This window comes from Pongo pygmaeus, chromosome 3, assembly GCF_028885625.2.
Source record: "Pongo pygmaeus isolate AG05252 chromosome 3, NHGRI_mPonPyg2-v2.0_pri, whole genome shotgun sequence".
Classification (NCBI taxonomy): Eukaryota; Metazoa; Chordata; class Mammalia; order Primates; family Hominidae; genus Pongo; species Pongo pygmaeus.
The window spans coordinates 197,376,080-197,399,982 of record NC_072376.2 but is presented as its reverse complement, the minus strand read 5'-3'; the positions used below and the strand labels follow the sequence as shown (position 1 = coordinate 197,399,982).

At 41.2% G+C, this 23,903-nt stretch overlaps 1 protein-coding gene across 7 annotated transcripts in view; it reads right to left on the bottom strand.

Annotated features, from left to right (window-relative positions):
- Nucleotides 1-7,392: 7,392 nt before the first annotated feature.
- STOX2 (storkhead box 2) overlaps nucleotides 7,393-23,903 on the bottom strand; it is a 171,514-nt gene continuing 155,003 nt past the window's right edge. For 4 of the 7 annotated variants that reach the window (XM_063664323.1, XM_054485283.2, XM_063664324.1 and 1 more), the window contains 2 exons: nucleotides 19,534-21,799; nucleotides 7,393-13,875 (listed from right to left, as the gene is read on the bottom strand). In XM_063664323.1, the coding sequence (XP_063520393.1) occupies nucleotides 13,680-13,875; nucleotides 19,534-21,799 (2,462 nt within the window). In that variant the 3' untranslated portion in view covers nucleotides 7,393-13,679. Of the gene's footprint in view, nucleotides 13,876-17,580; nucleotides 17,694-19,321; nucleotides 19,371-19,533; nucleotides 21,800-23,903 lie in introns of those variants that run through there. The other 3 variants (XM_063664326.1, XM_063664325.1, XM_054485286.2) reach the window with 2 other exon arrangements.

Here is a 23,903-nt window from a genome sequence, read left to right as displayed (position 1 = left end):
AGCTTACACCAGCTACAAATAATTCATTTGTCTTTGCTACATGATGCCTTTTACTCTGTGCTCCAAGGAAGAAATGACACTTAATCTTTACTCCTGAGAGTTTTCCCCTCTTAATCCTACTTCATAGTATGAAATTCTGGGCTGGGTGCAGTGGTTCACACCTGTAATCCCAGCACTTTGGGAGGCTGAGGCAGGCGGATCACTTGAGGTGGGGAGTTTGAGAACAGCCTGACCAACATCTCTATTAAAAATACAAAATTAGCCGGGCATGGTGGTGCATGCCTGTAATCCCAGCTACTCGGGAGCCTGAGGCAGGAGAATCACTTGAACTCAGGAGGTGGAGGTTGCAGTGAGCTGAGATTGCACCACTGCACTCCAGCCTGGGCGACAGAGTGAGACTCCATCTCAAAAAAAAAAAAAAAATTAAAAAAAATTAAAAAATAAATAAAAAAGAAATTCTGGATTGCACTTTATTGAGACCAGAACAATATTTTTGCTCTGGCTAGCAGGAGGCACATTGATTTACAGCTCGGAAAAATTAATAAGGCTTTTTATACTCACGAGAAATCTGTAAGCTTCAAAATTCAGCCTCAGTCAGAGTGAAGTGGCCAGAAGACGGTGCGGAGAAAGGAAGCACTTGCCAACCAGAAGACAGCTGAGCTCAAGAGTATCGAAAGAGGGGAGACATGGGAGTCACAACTTGTGACCTTCTGTTTATTGTCTTTTTTTTTTTTTTTTTTTTTTTTAAGACAGATTCTCGCTCTGTTGCCCAGACTGGAGTGCAGTGGCGCCATCTTGGTTCACTGCAGCCTCCGTCTCCCAGGTTAAAGTGATTCTCCTGCCTCAGCCTCCCAAGTAGCTGTGATTACAGGCATGTGCCACCACGCCTGGCTAATTTTTGCATTTTTAGTGGAGACAGGGTTTTACCATGTTGGACAGGTTGGTCTCAAACTCCTGACTTCAAGTGATCCGCCCACCTCAGCCTCCCATTAAAAATACTGAGATTACAGGCGCGAGCCACCACACCCCAGCCCCTTCTGTTTATTGTATTCTTAAACATTTTAGTTGTCCATACACAGTTTTCTGAGTTTAGAATAATATGTGCTTACTGTAGAAGAACTGGGACATACAGATAACTCAAATTAAGATGAGTATTTTCATAGAGGCAAGGCTTTTCAGAAGTATGGATTTGGAAGCCCCTGTTCAATTTACCTGTAAGGTTACATCTCCCAGTGGGAGCTTGACTTCGTAGTCATTCAGTTCACCCTGGGCTGCAACCCAACCCAAGTTGTCTGAACCTTGGTGCCACAAGAAACAACTTCATTTTAGCAATTCCCCTCAAATACACCAACTCCAAACACCTCAGGTAAACCAGAGGCTTGGGAGATTTCTGGTATTACATCAGACAACCAGAACAAGACAAGCAGAGATTCTGGCTTTTTTTTTTTTTTTTTAAACTAGCTTGAATATTTGGAAGTAAGACCAAGTAGTGTGTTAATATTATATTACAGTAGACCTCCCTAGTGAGGCTTTACAAATAGCCACATTATGACTACAAAATGAATTAGTAACAGTTGGGGAAACTGCTCTAGGAAGATATGAAAAAGTTATCAAGAAATCAAATTCATAGACTTGTTCTCAAAGTGTGTGGGACAGGGGGAGAGAAATGAGAACATTAAAATGAAAAATTAGCTGCAAGCAAAATCCACAGATGCAAAGAGAAGGAGCAGGAGGTGGGGGAAAAAATGACAAGCAGCCCAAGGAAACCATGTGGCTGAGATAGGGGATGCGGTGGGGAGAAAACTGAAATCAGGACAGAGAAAATAAATTTTTTGTTACACTTTTATGGAAAGTTTGCATAAACGATAGTCAGCTGCCTTCAGATTTAAGATACGGTTAAAAGGAAACACATTGTGACTGTGGCCATACATACTCCAACCACTTTGGGGAAGACCCTCCCCCTTGTCTGCCGCCCCACAGAGCACTGGACCTCCGTCTCGTATTTTCCCCACAAATGGACTGCCCGTTCCGTTCCACTGTGCAAGGTTTGGCTTCTCCTGAGCTGCCTGCTCGGTGGCTTTTCCCACCTCTTTTAACTTCCCCCCCACTTGGTGCCACACACACAGATTAAGGGGTGTCATGGAGAAACACAGCGGCTCCATCACAACCCAAGAGCAAAGGGCCAGGCTTCTGCAGCACAGGTGCTTGCAATAGGAAGGGCTGGAAGCTTCCTGCTCAGCTTCTCATCTTATAACAACTTCTTGACATTTCAAAAGGCAAAGCTCAGTTCCTGTTCCTGGTGTTCTTTGGTTTGGGTTTGCGTTGAGGTTTTTTGGTGATAAGATAGATGCATGGAAGCAAAAAGGATGCAGTAGCTGGGAGCACATTCCCAAGAGGTTTCTTAGTGAGAAGCAGCCCTGACCACAGCACGCAGCATTTTTGAAATCCTGCTTGAAGCCACCACACCCAGCCCATTTCTTGCTGAAGATTTCAAAGCTCATAAGGGCCACCTAGAAACAACGACAAGCAGAGGTTCCCCCGGCCAGGAAATCAAGGGAATAATATTAAAGTGGTATAAACTGTTTAGCTGAGGGCATGGTCTTGGGCAGAGTCTGTCTTTAAGGCAAAACATGAGAACACAGGATTGGAAATGACGAATGCTGTACTATAAGAGAGGAAAAGAAGCCATCTTCTCAAGACATGGAAGTGGAGAAGGGCACTCAGAGAAGGCCTTGTGAAAGAGACAGCATTTGATCTGGACCTTGAAATATGGTAAAAATTTAGATATTCAGAGATTAGAAGTGGGGAGAAGGAAGTAGCAGTTCACCAGACATTTAGTCTGTACTACAAAGTCAACATCGCTTCTTTCCAAGTTCTAACAGTGCAGCATAAGGAAGTACACATCTTAAATAAAATTAATAGTGCCCTTCTTCCCTCTGAACCTTACATTCTTTAGAACAATCCTACTAGGACCAAATAAGCTCACTAACAAGTTTATAATCTTCACTGCACTGTCACATGAAGTAAGCCACATACTAGAATAAGTTGAGAAACACTTTCATTTGTTTCCCTATTTCCATATTTATCAAATCAGTTTTAGAAAATGCAATGGATGACCCACTCTACGTGTGTACTGCAATTGAGCAGTCCAGTAAAGGGATGGCAGGTGATGAGAGCCAGGTTTCTCACTGTGGGAGTGGGAAGTTACAGATGAGCAAGAAAAGAGGCTAGAATGATCCATGTCATAATGCATTAGAGTTGGAGACATCAGCACGACACTTAGCTTAATAGAAGTACAAGTGGTTACATGTAGCAATATCTATTGATATGTGTATGTGGACAGGTTAGCATACACACATATACCTCCTTGCTCTGCCAGCTGAGAAGACCTAGAAGTAATGTCTCCCCAGTAGTAATGCACAAAGCCAGCACCCAGATGGTGGTTTCTAATACCATTCTCCAATAAAAGACACCAGCGTTCTTTAGAGACGACTCATTCCAAGACTGGGACAGGAAATACACAAAATGAGCCTACAGCTTCTTATAGTGCCAGAGAGTTAAGAAGGTGCTCAAAAACATGTGAACAAACCACAATGATGGGGGTACATCAAAGAGGTACAAGAGCCAACTTAAAGAGCTCTCAATGCAAAAGCTGGAAAAGTTTGAGCAATAAAATAAAGTGGTAATAGACTCTCACCCAAAGTATAACATAAATATCCAAATCTATACTGCTAAGAATGATTGAATAAATAAATAAGTGGCACAGAAGAGACAAATCTTCTGTACAGAAGAATTACAACTTATTTATTTAGATACTCTGCCCTTAAGGAAGTAGAGCTTAAGTCTCCACTCCTTAAGCTGCATGTGGTGACTTTCTTCCAAAGGGAACAGTACGGAAAGAGAGGAAAAAAGAGTAACTTCACAGTGAAGAAACCTGACAACCACTACCTCCAGCCAGATGATCAAGGTTAACATCAATAGTGGTAACAGGTCATAATGAATAGGATGGACTCTTGATATGATATGCTGAGAATGGAACTTTATCTATGTGGTCCTCCTCCCCAAAACACATAACTCTGGCCTACTCATGACAAAAGTATAAGTCATACTCAAACTGGGGACACTGTACAAAATACCAAACACATACTCCTCAAAACTGTCAAGGACAACAAATATAAACAGAGTTTAAGAAATTGTCACAGACCAAGGAAGACCAACTTCCTTGGACAACTGATTGTAGTATGGTATCCTGGTTGGGCTGCTGGGACAAGAACAACAAAAAATGACAGTGGGGACGAACAGAAAATTTGAATAAAAGGTGAACTTTACTTAACAATAATGTAATAATATTGGTTCATTAATTGTGACTAAGGAACTGTATTAATGTGAAATGATAGTAACAGGGGAAATTGGATATAGGGTATCCAAGAACTCTCTGTACTATCTTTGTAATAATTCCAGAAATCTAAAAATGTTATAAAAGGTTTATTTTTAAAATGCAATGGAAGTGCTTTACTCTCAAAAACTCACTACAAAAATCCTAACTGCTGAAATCCCAAGACAAGTCTTTCCAAAGTGCTGGCCCTTCCACCAGCTGGCTAGAGCAAAAGTCAATTTAAAAGATACCTTCTATTATGCTCATTTGTCTGACTTCTTAGGGGCCATATGGAGCTCCAATCCACCTAATTAAGTCCCCTTCAAATTAAGAGACGAGACATGGAAGGGAGAGAAATGTAGAAATGACCATTTCTGTTTCCAAGCTCACTGCTCTATTCCAGACAATCTTAACACTTTCCCAGACTGAGTATTGATCCTTTGACATTCAACACAGATGTCCTCTCATGAACCGCCTTCAGATAACACATGAAGGAAAAAAGAGGGGCAAAAGCTGTCTTCTCCAATCCACTTAAGCTTTGTTAGTTATCTGTCTCACTTGTTTTATCAACAGTGACAAAAAATGTGAAGCTGCACTGTGTCGATGGGCGTGCTGATCACTAAACCACTGAGCTGTTACTAACTTTAAAGGAGGTGTTTGGCCGGGTGCGGTGGCTCACGTCTGTAATCCCAGCACTTTGGAGGCTAAGGCAGGTGGATCACCTGAGGTCAGGAGTTTGAGACCAGCCTGGCCAACATGGTGAAACCCCGGCCCTACTAAAAATAATTAGCTGGGTGTGGTGGCAGGTGCCTCTAATCCCAGCTCTCAATGAAAGCTTTTGAACCTGGAAGGCAGAGGTTGCAGTGAGCCAAGACTGTGCCATTGCACTCCAGCCTGGGCAACAGAACGACACTCTGTCTCAAAAGAAAAAAAAAAGGAGGTGTCTTTTCAGGGGAAAAAAACTTTTCCCACAATAAATCATATATTGTATAGTAAAGAATGGCAGGCAATGGCTTGAAGCATAGATAGAAGAAGGTTACAAAATAATTTCCCAAGATAAGTTCTTAAAAGGGAGTCACATGGACATCAAAAAATATCCTTTTGCATGATATCTCCTTTTGTTTCATTGTCATTTTCAGACGATAAGAATACAGGCACCTTTGGTCTAATGCAATATCCATCTAGCCATCCATCCATCCATCCATCCATCCACCCATCCATCCATCCATGCATATCTTCAAGTTACCATTTATCAGGCCTCTGATGACTCAGCTGGTGGCAGATATCTACAGAAGTGTCAGAGAACCAAAGGCTCTTAGTGCAAAGGTGAGAGTGGAAATGAGATTGAGGGATGACAGTGGTCTGTGGACACAAGGAGAGAAAGACAATATAAATGTAAAATTTAAAATACTAGTAATCAATTGTGGTTATCAATAATGGAGAGCAAGAATGAGTCCAAATATTAATAGCATAACAACAAACAACTGAAAATCATTGCTATTATGCAAAGTGAAGAGTAGTAAAGTAAAATAAACCCAAGGTAACAGAAAATAAAAATAATGCATGCAACTTTACAATAAACGATGAGGAACAAGGGAAACACAAAGGAAAGTGACCTGGGAGGAATTTATTTGATGGAATTTGGGAGCTGCAGTTAAGCAACCTATTCGGCCTCTCTTGAGCACAGATGCCTCGGCTTTTCTTGAAATTCCTGTATGGAGCAATGTACTGTGCAAATATATTCATCACACACATGATTAACCATTTGCTTGACAGGAAAGGTCTGGAGCCACTGAGCGTGAAGACAGGCAGGGGTGTGCCTAAATCCAAGAACTCCCATAGTAGGGATAAGATTTTATGGCTAAATGAATTATTAAGGTCAGGTGAATAACTTCTTTTGCTTACTCAGTGGTTCTTGATTTCACGGCCACCACCAGGGAAGGTGGCAAGTATCGAGTACCCTGCTTGAATTTTCTCTAAGGAAGGGGAGAAAACCTGCCACTCTAAATGCTAAAATAAGTTAAAACCATACCGTTTCCTTTAGAAAGACAACGTGTTTATGAACTGTGACCATTCTCTCCAAGGAATCAGAATCCTGCCTTCCCCCTTCTCCTTAAGTCCCCACGTTTCCTCGGTTCACTAGATCGTTCTGAAAGGAACACACAATTACCTTTCCTTGACCACAGCTGCTTTTGGTCCTAGAGTAAAACTCAGAATATACTCCCAGTATTCCTGCTCTTCCTAACTTCATGCCTGAAAAAGGAAACATCTGTATTGAGACAGTTTAAAATATATAGACAAACTTATGCAACAAAATACAACTTGTTCTTCAAAGCAGTCACCTTGGGGTCTCCAGACACTTATCTGTAGACACTGTCATTGTTCACAACAATTTTGGGAAGTCTACTTTGGATATTGCCTTCATAAGAAAATCAGGCTCAACTTTATGGCTCATTGTTTTTGACTGAGAATAATATTTCCTAGCTTCATCATTAATGGGGCAGCAAATCCCTTTGGTTTGAAAAAGCCCATTCTCTACGGGCAAAGATTTGCCACAGTGAGAGACTCAGAAGAATGAATGACAGCTGAAGGCAAATAAACATGGAGGATTCCGAACCTGTGCAAATGACTCACTGGAACCTGTGAGCAGCCTCCTCATGTTTACTGGGGATAGGATCCCATCCACTTGGGAACAAATGCTGAGACATGAGTGCTAATGAAAAAGAAACCCCAGACCTAATCACATCACTTTATAATTTCATATAGAAAATGTAGTTATAGGCATCTCTCTCACTCTGTTTTAAATTCAGTTACCTAAAAATGTGATTTTTTTCCCCCCAGCTTTCATGGAAAAAGAATTTTGATCAGAAATTTTCATTTTTAGTTGTTTTAACTCAGAAGCTCTAATAATATTGTGTAATCACAATGTTATAAAATCCTATTAATTGAAGAGAGAAATCAATTAACCTCACCTAAAATAGTTTCTCTCAAGTGCCAAAAAAAATCCACTTAAGACATATAACCAAATGTTATTTAATATCTTAAAAAGTAACACAATCCAAAATGGATATTTCACACAACACTACATAAACAACATGAACACAGTATCACCATAGGGAGGGACTTTCAAATATAGACTTACAAAAATCCCTGTCCTTTTTTTTCTTTTAAGTTATTATACTAAGCATGACAAGTAATCATCATTTACAGTATGGTACACTGACACGATAAAAACCATGTTACAAATGTGCTGTTATAAATCAGTAACATTAGGGAAGACATTTCATGAACTGTAATTATTTCATATGAAATACTATACAATATAAACAGAACATCCATCTTGGATGACCTTTACAGCAACCAGAGACCAAGTAATTTAAAATTTTTTTTTCAGTGCAAACACATTTTATTCAAGGCAGTCTTGGCTGCAAAACTCCTTTCTAACATACAGTAAATCCCACTTGCACGTCTTAATTCATTTACCCTAATGCAATAGTCACATTCAGTCACTCAGAGAAAGATACCTGCAGAATTATGATCCCTTTAAACTTGACGTTTAAATTTCGTTCTCTTCTAGAACGTAGTATCTGTGTCAACTGCTCTAAGGACTTTAATTCGTAGCTGTCAATACTTGCATGAAGGTGACCCTAGGGCAGCTCTATTCCTAACCCAGCAAGTGTGCACGATACTGCACAATGTTCTGCCCTTCCAATGTGGAAACCGTGGCGGTGTGTCAGTATCTAGGTGGGAGAACGGAAAGGAGGACCTCGGAGGAAAGGAAGTGGAGGAGCTGCTGTGTGTGTACTTCATGATTAGTTTCCCGGAACTGCGGAGGACAGATATTGGAGGAGATCTCAGGTCTCACATTTCGTACCTCTTCTTGGTGGGAGCAAGGGAACAGGTTTACTAAGATCAGCCTTGGGACAGGGAGGCAGACAACTGTACATGGACCAGCCAAGCTTCTAACTGTACATTTCCAACCTTCCAGAATCATTGCTGCCTGACTTGAAACACCCCATTCCCTCCTTGGCATGGTGTGTTTGTGTGTGTGTGTGTGTGTGTGTGTGTGTCCACATTTGAAGCCAACAATTAATGATTACAGCCCTATAACTGATTATGTACAATCATAAAAACGTTTAGTTCCCCCTTGAGTCTTGTAGAATCCTGAATCTTGTGAATCATCAACTGTAAGTCATAGAACTGTAAAATCACAGGATTGTGTGTTAGGGGAGCCATCTCTGGGAATCTCCTTGTGGGGTGCTGCTGCAAAAGATGCAGAGTATTAACTCAATAGGAAGGTGCCAATGTCTGTTTGAAACACACAAGGAAATGTAATAATGAATGTTTTCATATATGTAATTTATGAAACATCTCCTGAATAAAAATCTGTGGGAAAATATTGGATGTACCCTTAATACCATAAGACCTTCTGGGAGAGGAATGGGGTGACAGCTGATTCTATCTCACTTGGCAAAGCTCAGACCGATAGTAATCTTTTTCCTGCCCACATTTTACTAACCCAAAGCAAAACAGTGTTTTCCATGCCTTTTGCATTCATGTTTCCTGTGTTCTAGCTCCTCCAAGCCCTAAACATGTGCAGAAAAGTCACTCACTACCAAAAGAGCCCTGGATGACATTGACAATGGGCAGGATGGTCCTGGGGGAGATGAGGGATAGAAGAGATTGCTCCTGCTTGGGCCCACTGAGGTCTGGCAGCACGTGGCTAGTTGGTTCTGTGACTGGCCTGTGGTGACGGAGGAGCTCCCCGTCAAAGATCATCTATCTCCTAATTCGAGAAAACACTTAGAACTGGATCAGCTCCCTCAGAAATCCAGCTCCTCCAAAGTAGGGCTTGATATATTGTACTGAATTTCTATGGTGCTAAGCAGCACTGTGAAGAGTACTTGATAAAGTTTTTAATTAAAATTTCTGTTTCAGCACCTTCCACTGCCAGGAGCAGTCATGTTCCTGAAAGATGGTGATTTAGCACGGGAACTATAGAAACCCAATATGAAACTGTAAACAAGGGTGTGTCCAGATCTGCTTCTGACTGCAATGGCATTTGGGTGGATCTGTCAATCACCCGCTTTATCCATTGATACCAGTAAAGTGTGCTGAGGTGTAAAATTCTAAACACCCTGAACTTTTTTTTTTGAATGAAAATGGACAAAAGTGTCAAGTTGTATTTGTTTTCTTTGACTTTATTAGCACACATCAGAAAAATAGCATTGTATTTAGTGATTTCTCATGATGCTCTATCAAACAGATAGAAAACAGATCATCAATAGCTGCCACTGTGTTCCTGGGGAATCTTAAGTCACTCCTTTTGTTAATTCATTTTAAGTATGGGTATTACAAAGATGACCTGTCTTGTGAATTGTTTGTGAATCTGAATGCTTTGGAAGCACTTTGAGATCCCAAAGTGAATCGTGCAAAGTCATTATCGGTTTTTGTTGGTTTTTAAATCAAGCTCCAAATACTGCCCATGTTATAAATGGCGAGACTTTCAAAAAATGATCACTATTGTATTATGAGCAATATGCTTGTAATTTAAGTTAAAAACTTTATTTTCAAGTACACTTGGTGGTGATAAGTGGTTTATCCTGGGTAGAGTTTTGCAAAGCTGCGCCAACCTAAAAAAGGAACAATGCTTCTGCTTCCACTGAACAGGTTTCTTCTCCCCATGGTGACTGCAATGTAATTTAAATTTACATTTTAGAAATGCTGTTTGGGCTATGGAAAAGAGAGACCTGGGAACAGCTGGTATTCAGATCATTGTTACTCCAGATTAACTGTGAACTGATGCTTCCTGAACCTGACCTTCACAACATCAGAGAAGCAGTAATTTGTTATTTTTATCCAGCTAGTCTCCATTCACCTCTTCTCTTTGTTTTCTCTATTTGATGGCACCCCCCCTTTCATATGTTCATTATGGTCCCCTGAGATGTGCAAAATATATATAATGGAACACAAATTATTTAACAGAAGTTGTGGAATTCACAGCACAGCTCTTTTAATTAAAGTGGAGTTTGGGCTCGACATGGTAGCATGAGAGTGAAGGCAGAGCCCGAGGTGCTTCAAGCTTGGCAGTCCACATTGCTTGTGTGTCTTCTGTTACTGAAAACTTAGACTTCAAATCAGGTTTCCAAAGGAGTAAATAGCTCTTTCAATTACGTTCACCCATTGGCTCTTCGCCAGAGAACTTTTAACAGGAATGGGTGGAGGACGGGGGTGGGCGCAAGAGTTTTTTAAACTTCCGTTCATTCCTAACAAAATTGAGTGCGCTTTCGTGGGGAAGAGAGAAGACAGGATTACATCTGAAAGCTAAACAGCGGTGTAAGAGAAAGCCATGGCGATGGAAAGTCATGAGTCCACAGAGGCAATCACTGACACACACAGCACGCCATGCCCTAATGTTGAAGGAAGTGTTCAACTTTGCTCTTCTGAACGATACACTTTAACACACGGCTGCCATTTCATCAAATTTATGGAGGTAGTTATATGTAAAAATAAAAATTACCATAAAGTAATATGTTGTATCATAATAATACATAAGTGTGCAAAATGCCGACAGATGTGTTGACCCTTTCACAGAGATTCAACCAGATTCAGTTTTGTAAACCTTTCAGTTGCTAAACCCTAAGACTGGATAAGCAGTCGTGTAACACAAAGCTATGATTTTACAGGAGGAGAGGGATACTGGCAACGCCTGGTGAGGACTGCACTGTTCCGGGACCGAGAGCCTCACCGTGACCTCGGGTGACATTTGCAATGTGCTGCCGGCTGCCACTCCTCCCCTATTCAAGAATCTCAATCAGATTCAGGCAGGAATATTTTTATATGCAACGTCTGCTTACATGGTATCACCTTTAAGGTCCATCATTTCTACACTAATGGCTGCTGGTCTAAAGGAGTTTTTTAAAAATTATGTACCCCATAGCATCAGGCAAATAGTGTACATATTTATTTGAATAATGTCTTCTGTAAACCTATGTCTCATGAAATATCAATAAATTCCTATTTTAAAGCTTCTCTTAAAGGTAATGCTTTCCTTTCCTGTTCATACAGTATTCGATTATTTCAATGGCTACTTTCAGAGGATCAGCTAGAGGCTGATGTGTTGCTTCAATGGTTATATTATTTATGAACTGAGAGTAGAAGAAAAATTTGAGAGCAGGTTTTTGGAAAAAATGAATTTAGACAAAAATTTAGTAACTGTATGATATATAACTCCCCAAGGGAACCAACTATGTAGTCTATTAGATACATGATCATTCGTTCTGGACATATTTAAGCAATGAGACAAACAATGCGTCGAGGCATGCCTTGGAGGAAATAAGGCATGAGACTGAAAGCCAACTGGCTTAAGCATTTCAATGGTATGGGAGTTTACTAAGAAACGTGCTAAAATTTCACTATAATAAGCACAAAAAAGGAATTCACACCAAACTCAAGGAGTTCAGTTTGACCCAATGCAACTTCCAAATAACTGAAAAACTATGAGGGAGCATTTAAAGGTTTCAAGAATGAGTCCAACTGTGTATAGGACTGGATTCTTTAAACAGATTGCTAGTGATTAAACCTCATACAAAAACAGATGTGTCTCACAAATCATATGCCAATTACTGAAATTGGAGGTGAAAATATTCTGGATTTATTTTGGGATATATATATTTTATGGTGTATGGCTCCCAACAGCACATGCCACTGAACTAAATAAAACTTTATGTCAGAACACTTACTTGTGTCATATGTAACCTTTTTGCAAATAATATTCCATTACTACAGATCTGTCCCACTGTTCTCAGAAAATAAAACATGGGAACGTTGGAATGTCTCTTTGCTATAATATGAAATTTTTGGTCATCCCTTTGCTCCTGGGTCTTCTTTGTGTTCAACATGACATTGTAAACCAAAGCAAAATGTTAACAAACCATTTGGAAATAAGTTGGGCTAATTAACTACACATCCAGCTAAAAACGCCTCCTGAAATTGGTTACAAAGTATCTGTAAACATTACTCTGGCATAGTTCATGTATGCATAATTGTTATTCTGATAAATTTTAGGGGAGTACAAATTAGGATTATATCGCACTAGCAGAATGAGCACATTCTGTTGTTTATTACATGGGCACATGTATATTTCTAATCAAAAATTATTTTAAAAGTTTTCTCTATAGATATCTTCCCAGGAATAAAAGGCCTGAAGTTCAACTCTCCCTAAATTTGCTTTTTCCTATAACCACTAAAAATTATCTCCCACAGCCTAATTTAGGCATTCTATTTAAAACTACATAAAATAGATTTATGTCCTTCCATTAGAAAGAATAACATCCTCAGGCCCTACTCTTCATTTGTATCACAAAGAACATTTTGCTTTTAAACAAACTAATTATTGTATCTATTAGAGTAAGATAGGGTCATCCTAAGTATTACAAGGAGGAAATTCTCTTCCTTCAATATTTGAGTAATACCTTTTACAAGTCCACATCACCTTTTCCATCACCTAGTGCTGTGCCCCAGCCAGACTGGAAATTCCTTTCCTTTGTCCACTTCAGATTCAAAGGCCTATATTCCTGTTTGAGATCATGGAAGGTTAAAAAATCAGACAAGCATCTGTTACACTTGAAAACAAAACCCTGAAAACATTCACTCCCAAGAAATCTCCATTGCGACCCCTTCTCACACACTTCCATGGGCTCCTGCAAAGTAGTGTCACGAAAACTCACAGTGAAAAATGACTGGCGCATAAACAATTCACACACAAAGGGCCGGGGTCCCTTCTAGTTAGTTTGGCATCTCTTTCCCTCAAGGTGGACCCTTGCATTTGACATTTCGTGGTAGCTTAGTTCTGTTTTTTTTTTTTTTTTTTTTTTAATTTTTTTGTTTTGTTTTTTTTTGGAAGTGTCAAGGATCAGTTCTGTGGCACCATTTAACCACAGACTGGGAGCAACACGCATCTGTGGCATTTTAAAATGGAATTGGCAACTGCATGACATTGAAAATGCATATTACACTTACAGTGTTTAGACTTTCCTATGTGTGCTCAGATACAATTAGTGAAGCAAAAGTATACATATCACCCCTACTGTTATTCAGTTGCTACAGAGCCATAAATGTGAAAAGCAATACTCTGAAATAAAGATTTTTTGTTTTTTTGCCCTAGCCCTACTTAGCAGCACAGTTTAAGTAAACACAAAAACTGTGGTTGAGATGCTTGTCTTTCCAAAGATGTAAACATCAGTCCCAGTGTCGTAAACTTTGCTGTATCAAATGAGACAGAAGATCTGAGGCAGAAGGACTATCACACGCTAGTAACAGAAGCTTGCAAGCAGTTGGAAGGTTTCTGTAGCTTCTCAGCTTCATTTGTCGGGGGCTCCGTGCTCGCTCGGAAGTTGAAGGCTGGACCAGCTCCACCATGGGCCGGGCTCAAAGCGGGGTTCTGACGACGGTTACTTTCAACAATGCTTGATGTGTTGGAAGCCAGGCTCTCCCGAGTACTAAAAGAGCAAAAAGGGTTTGTTTTGTTTCGTTTGGAACATAAATAATTATAAACTGAGCCCCAGAGGAAGAGCAAATGATGTCGTTAATGGATTTCCTCTGTTGGTTCATAATGTCATATCAATATACATCTCAACTGATTATTCACATCTGCCTCTCCACCACGGGCTCCAGAAGCTTCCACAGACATGTAATAATCAGCAGCACACTCAGTGAATAAAGGGTTTTTAAACAGCTAAATGCACTTTGAAATGTCTTCTTCTTTTCACACTCAAGGAAATGACTTCAAAATTTGAGGTGATAGCTAGCTATCACAGTGGTTTTTAAAATAGATACTCATAAATACACCTAAGTCATGATTTCATTTCAGGCTGGAAATTCACTGGCATAGCCGCTCCTGAACACACTCGATAATTTTACCCTAATGATTCCATTTTCGTTCTGGATTAGCAGATTTTGACTGTGGGGGACTCTGAGCATGCCCTTTTTTGGGGGACCCTGAGCATTTGCAGCACAGATGGGAATAAACTTCACTTTAAACGTTTTATTCCACTGTTTCAAAATTTAACACTTTAGTTAAAATACATTATATTTTTGATAAAGGAACTTAGATTTTTTTTCCCCATTCATTTGTTAAGTTTCCACTCATTTCTGCCCCACTTTTGGCAGGATTGTTTTTGTTTGGATTTTTTGGTTTTGGTTTTTTTTTTGGAGACAAGGTCTTGCTCTGTCCCCCAGGCTGGAGTGCAGTGGTGTGATCTCAGCTCACTGCAACCTCTGCCTCTCAGGCTGAAGCAATCCTCCTACCTCAGTCTCCCGAGTAGCTGGGACCACAGACATGTGCCACCACACCCGGCTAATTTTCGTGTTTTTAGTAGAGACTGGGTTTCGCCATGCTGCCTAGGCTGGTCTCGAACTCCTAAGTGCAAGCAATCTGCCCGCCTTGGCCTCCCAAAATGCTGGGATTATACGTGAAATATTTTCTTTTTAAAATAATTCGTATAGAATAGAGGTGATTTAAAAGCTGTATTATTATGCTCTCTCTTTTACTTTTTCTAAGTTAGAAACATTTGAATCTATTTCATTGCTTTAAGATATTTAGAGCATTTAAGATTTCAAATGTATACGGCAATGGCAGAAATAAGATGACTGGGCCAGACTGAGAAGAACTGAGTAGCTTTCCTGTTCCAGGGCCTCAATGTGGCTACAAGAAATGTATCAGCTACAGAGATTGAGGAAGCCAGAAGCATTCTCAAAACATCCACTGCATGAGGCAGAGTCAACATTTAGGAAATAGTCTCTGAGAGCTGGTCCCCACAACTGACTTAAGCCTGCTAGAGCTAGTTAACAGGTCAAATTACTACAGCAGAGACGTCCTCTCCTCTCTTTCATTCCCATCCTAGGCTGATAGCAACTTTGTCTGAATCCTGTACTCTGATAGCCCTTTCCAACAGGTTATTTAAGCCTAACTCCTTGTGGCTTTGAGTTTGCTTCTCACCAAGAAGCCAAGAGTTAATTGTTTAAAAGGCAATTTGTTCACTGACAACCAAAAAAAAAAAAAAAAAAAAAACCCTGGGACTTCCTTGAATGTCGAGGGTACCTCCAGAAAGGTAATCCATTTATAGAGAGAAGTCCGTTTTCTCATTATGCTTATGGTAAATCTGAGCATACCTAAAGGACACTCCAAAATGTCATCACTAAACGGGAAAGTGCTAGACTTGCCTACATGACGTCTCCCCCAGGAAAACTCACCAGTGGCTTTGCCAGAGCTACCACTGAGGCATGCAGCAGGCGAAGGAAGGAGGAGGGGTAGCAAAGATGCAAAACCCCAAAGATTTCAAGACACATTCCTTCGGTTTCATTCTTAATCACTAAAGTAACTTTTTACAGTATCTGACTTCCTCATCTCTAAAATATAGAGAGTTATGATGGGATGTACCTACTCCTAGCGTGACTGTGAAGAAGAAATAAGCATCAAGGAAGAATCTGTACACTAATAAGGTAGAAAATATGGATTATTTCTGTTATATACCTAGCATATAATGAAATAAATAGTGACTGTGGGTTCGCCTCAGAATCCATGTATTACAAATGACATATTTTCTATGGGAAAATACATTTTAAGGTCCAAAGGATTCACTCTTAAACCAGCTTTCAAGGGGTGGGCTCAACATTTATTGAGTGCCTGCTGTATACCAGGCACCGTAAACACATATTGCAATAGATGATCTGAGCTGGGGTCTGTCTCTACTGTAAGATCCCTTCGCCCACCTTCAATCACAGCCAACATATTAATAGTGGTAAATATGTAATATATGTAATAGTGGTAAATAGTGGTAAAGAATGTATTTCATTATTGTTGCAATAATGATTACAGTCTGTGACATTCACACTGAGGGCTCCAGATGTACTGATGAAAAAGTTAAAGGAGATGGAATGTTAGCAGTAAAAATAGTCCTCAAATTTAAAAGTGGGTTTCTTTTTTTTTTTTTTTTTTTAAGAGAGCTGATGGAGTGCAACCTTAAAAACAGGATTTCAGGATTTTATAGGCGGGAGAAATAGACCAAGCAGTTCTGTTGTTCATCCTTCTGTGCGTATGTGTTCCCCTGGCCCCAGGCGTCTACAGCACAGGTTCGTGCAATACGTTAAGCAGATATACCCCGGCAGCCTTTGGTCTCTGATTTTCATATTGTGTTTATCAACCAGCTTTAGGCCTCATATTTGAAATCGCAGGCTTCTCACATCAAGACTTTTCATTTTCAATATTAGATCTCATAGCATAGTTCAAGTTTCTACCCTTTTTCCTTCTACATACCCTTTAATTCCCAACAAAAGGACTAAAGAATTTTGGAAATGTGGCTGAACATGACTTCCGAGCCAGCACTCAAACCCTGGAGTGTGGAGAAAAATCACTTTTTGGGGTCTTTTTCTGTTTTTTTTTTTTTTTTTTTTTTTTTTTTGGTTGGGGCTTAGCTGCTCAGTGAATTATTTACTGAAAGATTTTAATAAATGGCCTGCTTAAGATTTTCATGTCAGGGCTGGGCATGGTGGCTCATGCCTATAATCCTAGCACTTTGGGAGCCCAAGGCAGAAGGATCTACAAAAATTTTTTAAAAAATTACCAGGCATGGTGTCACACACCTGTAGTCCCAGCTACTCAAAGGCTGAAGTGGGAGGATTGCTTGAGCCCAGGAGTTCCAGGTGGCAGTGAGCTACAATCACCACTGCACTCCAGCCTGGGCAACAGAGTGAGACCCTATCTCTAAAAAAAATTTAAAACGATTCCCATGTCTCACAGCAATGGTAATGTATGAGCATGATAATGCTATCTGGCTAAAATACTCCCCAGACTGGAGAGTAAAGTTTCTAGAAGTCAAATACTTTCCTTTGCAGAACATACTCCTGGATCAGCGAGACAACTCAGTGACTTTATTAAGATGTGTAGAAAATAGTTTGTCATCTAGCTTCTAATCGAAGAGTAGTAAATATGAAAGGGGTAAAATTAGCAATTGTTCCGTAGATTCTCTAACTGCATAACATGTACAGGTGATACATGTTTTCATGTAGAGAAAATTCTACTTAATATTAGTGGGGAGACACGTGGCTATTGTGTGACGGTTGTCTCTTTACAACAGTCTTCACCTTGTACCATGACAAAGCATTTAACTTTAAGCACAAAATGAAACAACTGAAAATCAACTTACTTCAAGAAATAATCCCAGTCATAAATTCTATATTCTGCACCCCAAGTTTAGAGATAGTAAAATATATTCTGTAGAGATACTGGTTCAACCATTTCATGAATATCTCTGTTTACCTTCAAACAAACAAAAAACTTTCAATATTATGCAGTGGAAGGTTTTCTAGTTAGAACCCATTAAACTACTCCCAATGTCTCCTTAGCAACTATCTCTTTAGTACGGCAGCTTCCTGTCTGTGGAAGCCCAGGGGCCCAGAGGGAAAGGAGAAAGGTTTAAAACGAGCGTGTGAAAAGCAGGTAGGAGGCAGAGGCTACATAATGAGAAACAGTAGAACAGAAAGACACAGGCAAATACACCACACCTACCACCAGCAATTGTTCTGAACTTCTACCATGGATTACAGACCCTCTGTTTTGCTAATCTGGTATCCACTACTGGGAACTCAAGAGGAAAAAAGAGTAGAACAGGAAAATGAAGAAAAAAAGGATAGTTAAAATAAATCGGAAAATAAATTAATACCTGATTTGAGATAAAAAATTATTTAGCAAAAAATGATTTCTTAGAAAAGCCACTTAGTAGACTAGTGGTTTTCAGGCTGAGGCCCATGGCTCCCTGAGGTCTCAGAGGCTCCTCAACGGATGGGGAGAGGGACTGGGGCCCATAGTCTCCACTGTCACCATGGCCATCTCTCAGCTCTGTGCAGACATTAGACTTCCACACACGTGTTAACTAGGAAGAAAGGCTCCAAGACCAAAATAATAATAATAATGATAATAATAATAATAATGAACCAGCCCTTTAATAAATCACAAAGGCCTAATATGGGATGAAGCAATTAATGATTCCCAGTTCCAGCTGTGTGATGCTCACTTCCAAAATTATCCAGGGATATAGTGAAACGATCACAACAGAATTAATTTTAATTCTTAATAGTTAAAATAAATATATGAAGTACTTAATCCTATCTGAATCCATGTTAAAATTATAAGTATTGTAAAATCTTGGGAATCACAGCTGATGAGAAATGTCAATCTCTCAGTAGTATTTCTGCATCTCAGAGTCACCAATCTGGAGTAGAAGTTAGAAAGAGAATTAGGTCCCATGTTGCTCTTTGAGGAGAAGAAAGAGTTAAGGAGAAAAAAGGAAGTTGCACAGACTCTTATTTGCTTTCTGAATCCCTGAACAACTCTAGAGCTTTGGCCATGACCACTGGGCACCACTAACTCTCGACTGTCAACCCTTTGCTGAACTAACACCTATTAACAACAAGGAACTACAATTAGACTGCCCAAATGGGCTCTGTGATTTCTGCAGGAGGAGAAATAAACATGGCACCTGCTTTGATCTAACAGAGCACAGGCTCCTGCCCTCACTGTGAGGGAAGAAATATTCCACTTCTTGGCGGTGAAAGGAAGGTGTGTGCGCCAGAAGGACAGGCTGCACAGAACACTGGGATCCAAATGGCAACAAGCTTCTAGATCCATTGGAGAGGTTTTCAGATCTGCTATTATATTTTCACTAGAGGGACCCCTCTCTTAGCATCAATCAATTTACTCCCAACCCCTATCTTCCTCCCCCACCCCCGGACTATTTATTCTACTCAAAAAGTTACTATTTTTGAAGGACTTAAAAAACATCCTTCTCTTAGCGTGGGTGGCAATATGAACGTAGCAGAAAAAATACTGGAAATGTTGGTTTTAGTTAGATCATACTGATGCAAGTTTGAGGGGAGGAGCCAACCCACCAGTCCAGATTGGTGATCTCTACAGGTGCAGAAACATTTTTTTCAATTCCTGAAAAAGAAGTCAGAAACAGATTGTTAACAATACAACTCATACAACTCTTAACCCTCATCCATAGAACTGAGACTACGAAATCAGAAACTTGTTCAGTTACGTGCATAAAGCCCCAGGCCCCGCTAGGTGCATGTGTGTGCACAGAGACACCTCTCCCTACCGTGGGGAGTTGAATCCACTGTCCACTGTGATGCTGCTGCTGTCCATGCTGTCCAGCCGGGCTGAATGGGTGGCTCTCTGGTTGCTGCTGCTGTCGGTTTCTTTTGGGGCGAGAAGAGTGAGGTTCTTTTCAAATTTCCTCTGCAAGTCTCTTTCCTTCTCCCTCTCGAGGAGCCACTGCATGGTGCCTACGTCCTCTCTATTTTTCTCCTCCTCCGTGTTCTTGTTTGCCCCTTCCTCAGAGTCGTCATCATCAGAGACGTTGTAATAGTCAAAAGAGGCTTCTTGGTTCCCTCCTGACTCCTGCTGACGTTGGGAAGCAGGCATGGCTTGTGCCGCCGAGGTCCCCAGGGACGGTTCCAGTTTCTCACATCGGCCTGGCAATGTGTCAGCAGGTGTCTTCGGGTGAGATTTTAGGAGGGACAGGCTTGATTTGTGATAGCTGTTTACAGACAAGGTGCTGTGAAGAGGTTTGAACAGTGTGTCTTTGCTAAATATCTCTTTCCTCTTGTCCAAGCTGCTGGGCTCGGCACCATGGTGCTGGACGAGGCGTCCGTTGGCGATCCCTTCAGCCACTCCTCCCGAAGCAGCTGGGCCCCCACCCGGCCCTTTTGGTGACTCCTCCTTGTGCCCCACAGGCTCCCTGGAGCAGTGGGGGACCTGCCTATCAGATGGGGAGAGCTTTTTCACCCCTTCTGCCAAAGTCAGAGTGTCATGGTCCTCCTTATTCTTTCCCAGAGGTGATGGTGCCGTGAGCACCGTCTCACTAGAGGTGTTGCACTGGAAATAGTCATCTGTGGCTGTTTTTGTTGGACAAGAGTTAAGTTCGCCATAGGATGGCAAACTCTCGGGTGGTTTGCCTGGCTCCAAAAGGCTGCAAGCGCTGGACGGTTCCTTGCTGCCACTGACTATCTCTGGAATACACACCTCTTTATAGCTTGTGGACGAAATGTGAGCCCTTTGGAGACTCACAGTCTGTGCAGGCCTTAAAGTACTGTCGTCAATGTAGGATTGGCTGGGGGTCTGGTCGTCTTGGCTGCAGCCTTCAGCAAGGTCTTCTGGCGTCCCTAGAGAAGAAGCACCCAGAGGGCCTTTGGAGTTATCCATCGACCTGGATCTCTCCTTGGCTTTGTTGGATCTCTCATTCCTGGACCTCCGGTCCTGTGTATGGCTGTGGCTTCGGTGCACTTTTGAGTGGGAGCTTCCCCTAGACGGTTCAGGAAAAGGCATCTCAGTTCTCCTTTTAGCCAATTCACCAGACACATCCCATTCTGGTGTCATGGGGAAGTGGGACTCGAGCACGTTTGTGTTGCTGTGCATGATGAAGTTATCTCCTTTGTGTTCAATGATGAAGCAGCCCTCCCTGGGTACCCTGGTAAGAGGATCACAAAAGTCATACTCTCTTTCAGCTGGGATATCCAGATGTGAACCGTCGGAAGGGTCTCCTTTAGACACTCGTGTCTTGCTGTGAGACCGAGACTTTCCATGGGACTTCCGATGAGTCCTGCTCTTTTTACTCCTTCCGCTGTGATGGGCAGAGGAGCCGGCTTTACTCCTCTGGGCCTTTTCTTCTTCCAGTTTCTTCATGAGTGCGGTGTGCCGCATGACATTTTCCACGGTCAGGTCTGGGTTAATGCGCCTAATGATTTCCATCTCTACTTCCCGAGGGATCGTAGCTGGCGTGTCCTCGTCTCGCAGTGGCCACTCTTCAGGAGGAAACTGGGCAGAAAAATTGGCCAGCTGTTTGGTCTTGTCTTTTTTAAAACTTAGCCGGAATAACTTTAGCCCGAATTTTTTTGACTGCTTTTCACTATCTTTAGGTTTTGAGAGAGTTTCTGTCTTATAGGAAAAATTTACAGTACTTTTACTCTTTTCAGTGGGTGGCACCTGGCACAGAGAAGGGGGGCAGTAAGGGTCTTTGCAGTCCTTGGCAGACTTCCTCTGCAGGGTGGGTGCATGCGTGCTGTGCACGTCTTCTCTGCAGCAGTGGCAAGAGTCGCAGTGGTTTCGGGGCAATGTCCTTTCCCTGACACAGCCTGAGGCAGAGGGCGTGATGGTCCCGGGTTGCGGAGAGGTGCACTGAGACCGGTCAGGTATCCTCTCGTCAAAATGGTACCATTTACTGTTAGTTCTTATGAGGGAAGGAGTTATGAAATAAGTCTGTGGGGTCACGATGAAGTAGCCATCTGGAGTTGGGTAGATTTTCCTCTCCCGTACCAGCGTGTTCAGCGTGTGTCGCAGAATTTCTTGGCTTGGGGTTGGAACACCTGAAAAAAAAAAAAAAAAAAAAACCCACTTGTGAGAATGAAGACAGAACATGTCGATTCCTGATTTCCAGGATCCTATTCATTCGCCAAGATGCGAAGTACCATCACAGAGCTAGGATGCACAGTTCAGACAAAGGTGTTCATTAAGTTCAGCGCAAATCCTCAACTTCTTGGATAACTCCTAAATTACTACCCACAGAATGAGCAGATATAAAAGCTGGCAAGACAGAGATGGAAGTCAGGTGGAGTCAGATTGCTACTGTTGTTACCTGTTGTTTCCTGTTTCCTGAACGAAACAGGAAAGACGGAATATTTTTAAATGAGAGAAAAATGAAAAATGTTTCCCATGATATGATATGAAAGTATAGAAAAGGCTTTTTCATTAAAAGCAACTAGAGAAGCAGAGTGAAAATATCTACCTTGATATTAAAAAACACATCTAACACATATGGAGGCTACCACAGAAGAGTTACTGTATGTGCTCATTGTTAAAGATTTTACTTAATAAACTTAATTTTGTCAATTATATAAAAGGGCAACTAGACTTGACTACTGTTTATGATATACCCTCTAATTTTGGAGTCATCGCCTTCCATTTGGAAACTGACTGCAGCACGGGTAAAATTCATGTAAGAATGTTCTCCTTTTTGGCGTCAGTCAGTAAGATGAAGGTGGTTTTTCTAATTTCTAACCAAAGAGCCCTAATAAATACATGAGTGAAGGCTTTGACACTCTGTATCTGTTTGTCCAAAATTCCCATATTGGCTAGAATAGACACACCAGATGAAAATGATGAAAGCTTCTTTGTATGATAATTGTTTTTAAAGGGTTTTTGTGCATGCTTATGCCTCGTCTACCTTAAGAGACAGAATTAAGAGTATAAATTCTTAAGAGAGTTTAACTTCTCCAGGCTCCAGCCCATTTACTTCATTTCTCGGGTATTCTCCATTTCTCAAGGCACATAAAGGGTGATGATACTTAGAAAACTGATCTCAAATCGGTCAGGTTGAGTCATGTGAAACTGCCCATATTTAACCATCTGACTCACAAAAATGGCAGTTTCATGTGGTTCAACCTCACACGAATAAGGAAGTGTAAGGTGGAGACTAAAAGTCTGGGGCCAGGCTGCTGGATTGAAACCCTGCCCTGTCATTGTTAGCTGGTGTCACTGGTTGAATTACACACTCCCCATCCCAATTTGTATGTTGAAATCCTAACTCCTAATATCCTTTTAAACATGACCTTATTTGGGGAAAGGGTCTTTAGAGTCAAGTAAAAATGAGGTCGTCAGAGCGGTCTCTAATCTAATATGACTGATGTCCTTCTAAAAAGGGGGAAGCTGGAGACAGAAAGGCACAGAGGGAAGACAGTGTGAGGAGACACACAGAAGGTGGCCATCCATAAGCCAAGGACAGGGGCCTCACAGCTCTCAGAAGGACAACCAATCCTGCTGAGATCGTGATTCTGGACTTCTGGCCTCCAGAACTGTAGGACAATACATGTTGGTTGGTTGAGCCATCTGCACTTTGTTACGGCGGTCCTAGCAAATGAAGACAGCTGGCACCACCTTAAGCAGCTCTGCCTCTCTGAACCTCCATTCACTGTCATCAAAAGGTAGATAACAATAGTACCTGTAGCCACAGGGCTGAGGTGAAAGGAGTTTAGTGTGTGGAGCAGTGCCTGGCACACAGAGAGTACTCAATAAACATTAGCTGGGAGTTAGTGTCCACTTTGGGTCGGGACCCACGGAAAACCAGATTGCCTTCAAACAACAATGTGCACCAACCTAGAACACCTGGGTCAGCTGAGATGCTTCAACTCCCCAAGTCCTTCCAAAGCAGGAAATAAAGGTATTAGAAATGGCCTGGAATTCTCAAGGGGAGAAAATCCGTGAATGCGAGGTAACATACACACCCATTTGTGTTACCATCTTCAGAAGGCATCTTTAGTGACCAAGGCGGAGAAGGTAGCATTGTTCATAGATAATGTATTAATATAATTATTTAATTTTTGAGTTGCATGGTTTCCTTTTAGTCTAATACTTTACTTGTGGTAAGTGAGCATTAGTTTTTATACAAATGATTTTAAGACCAATAATAACAAA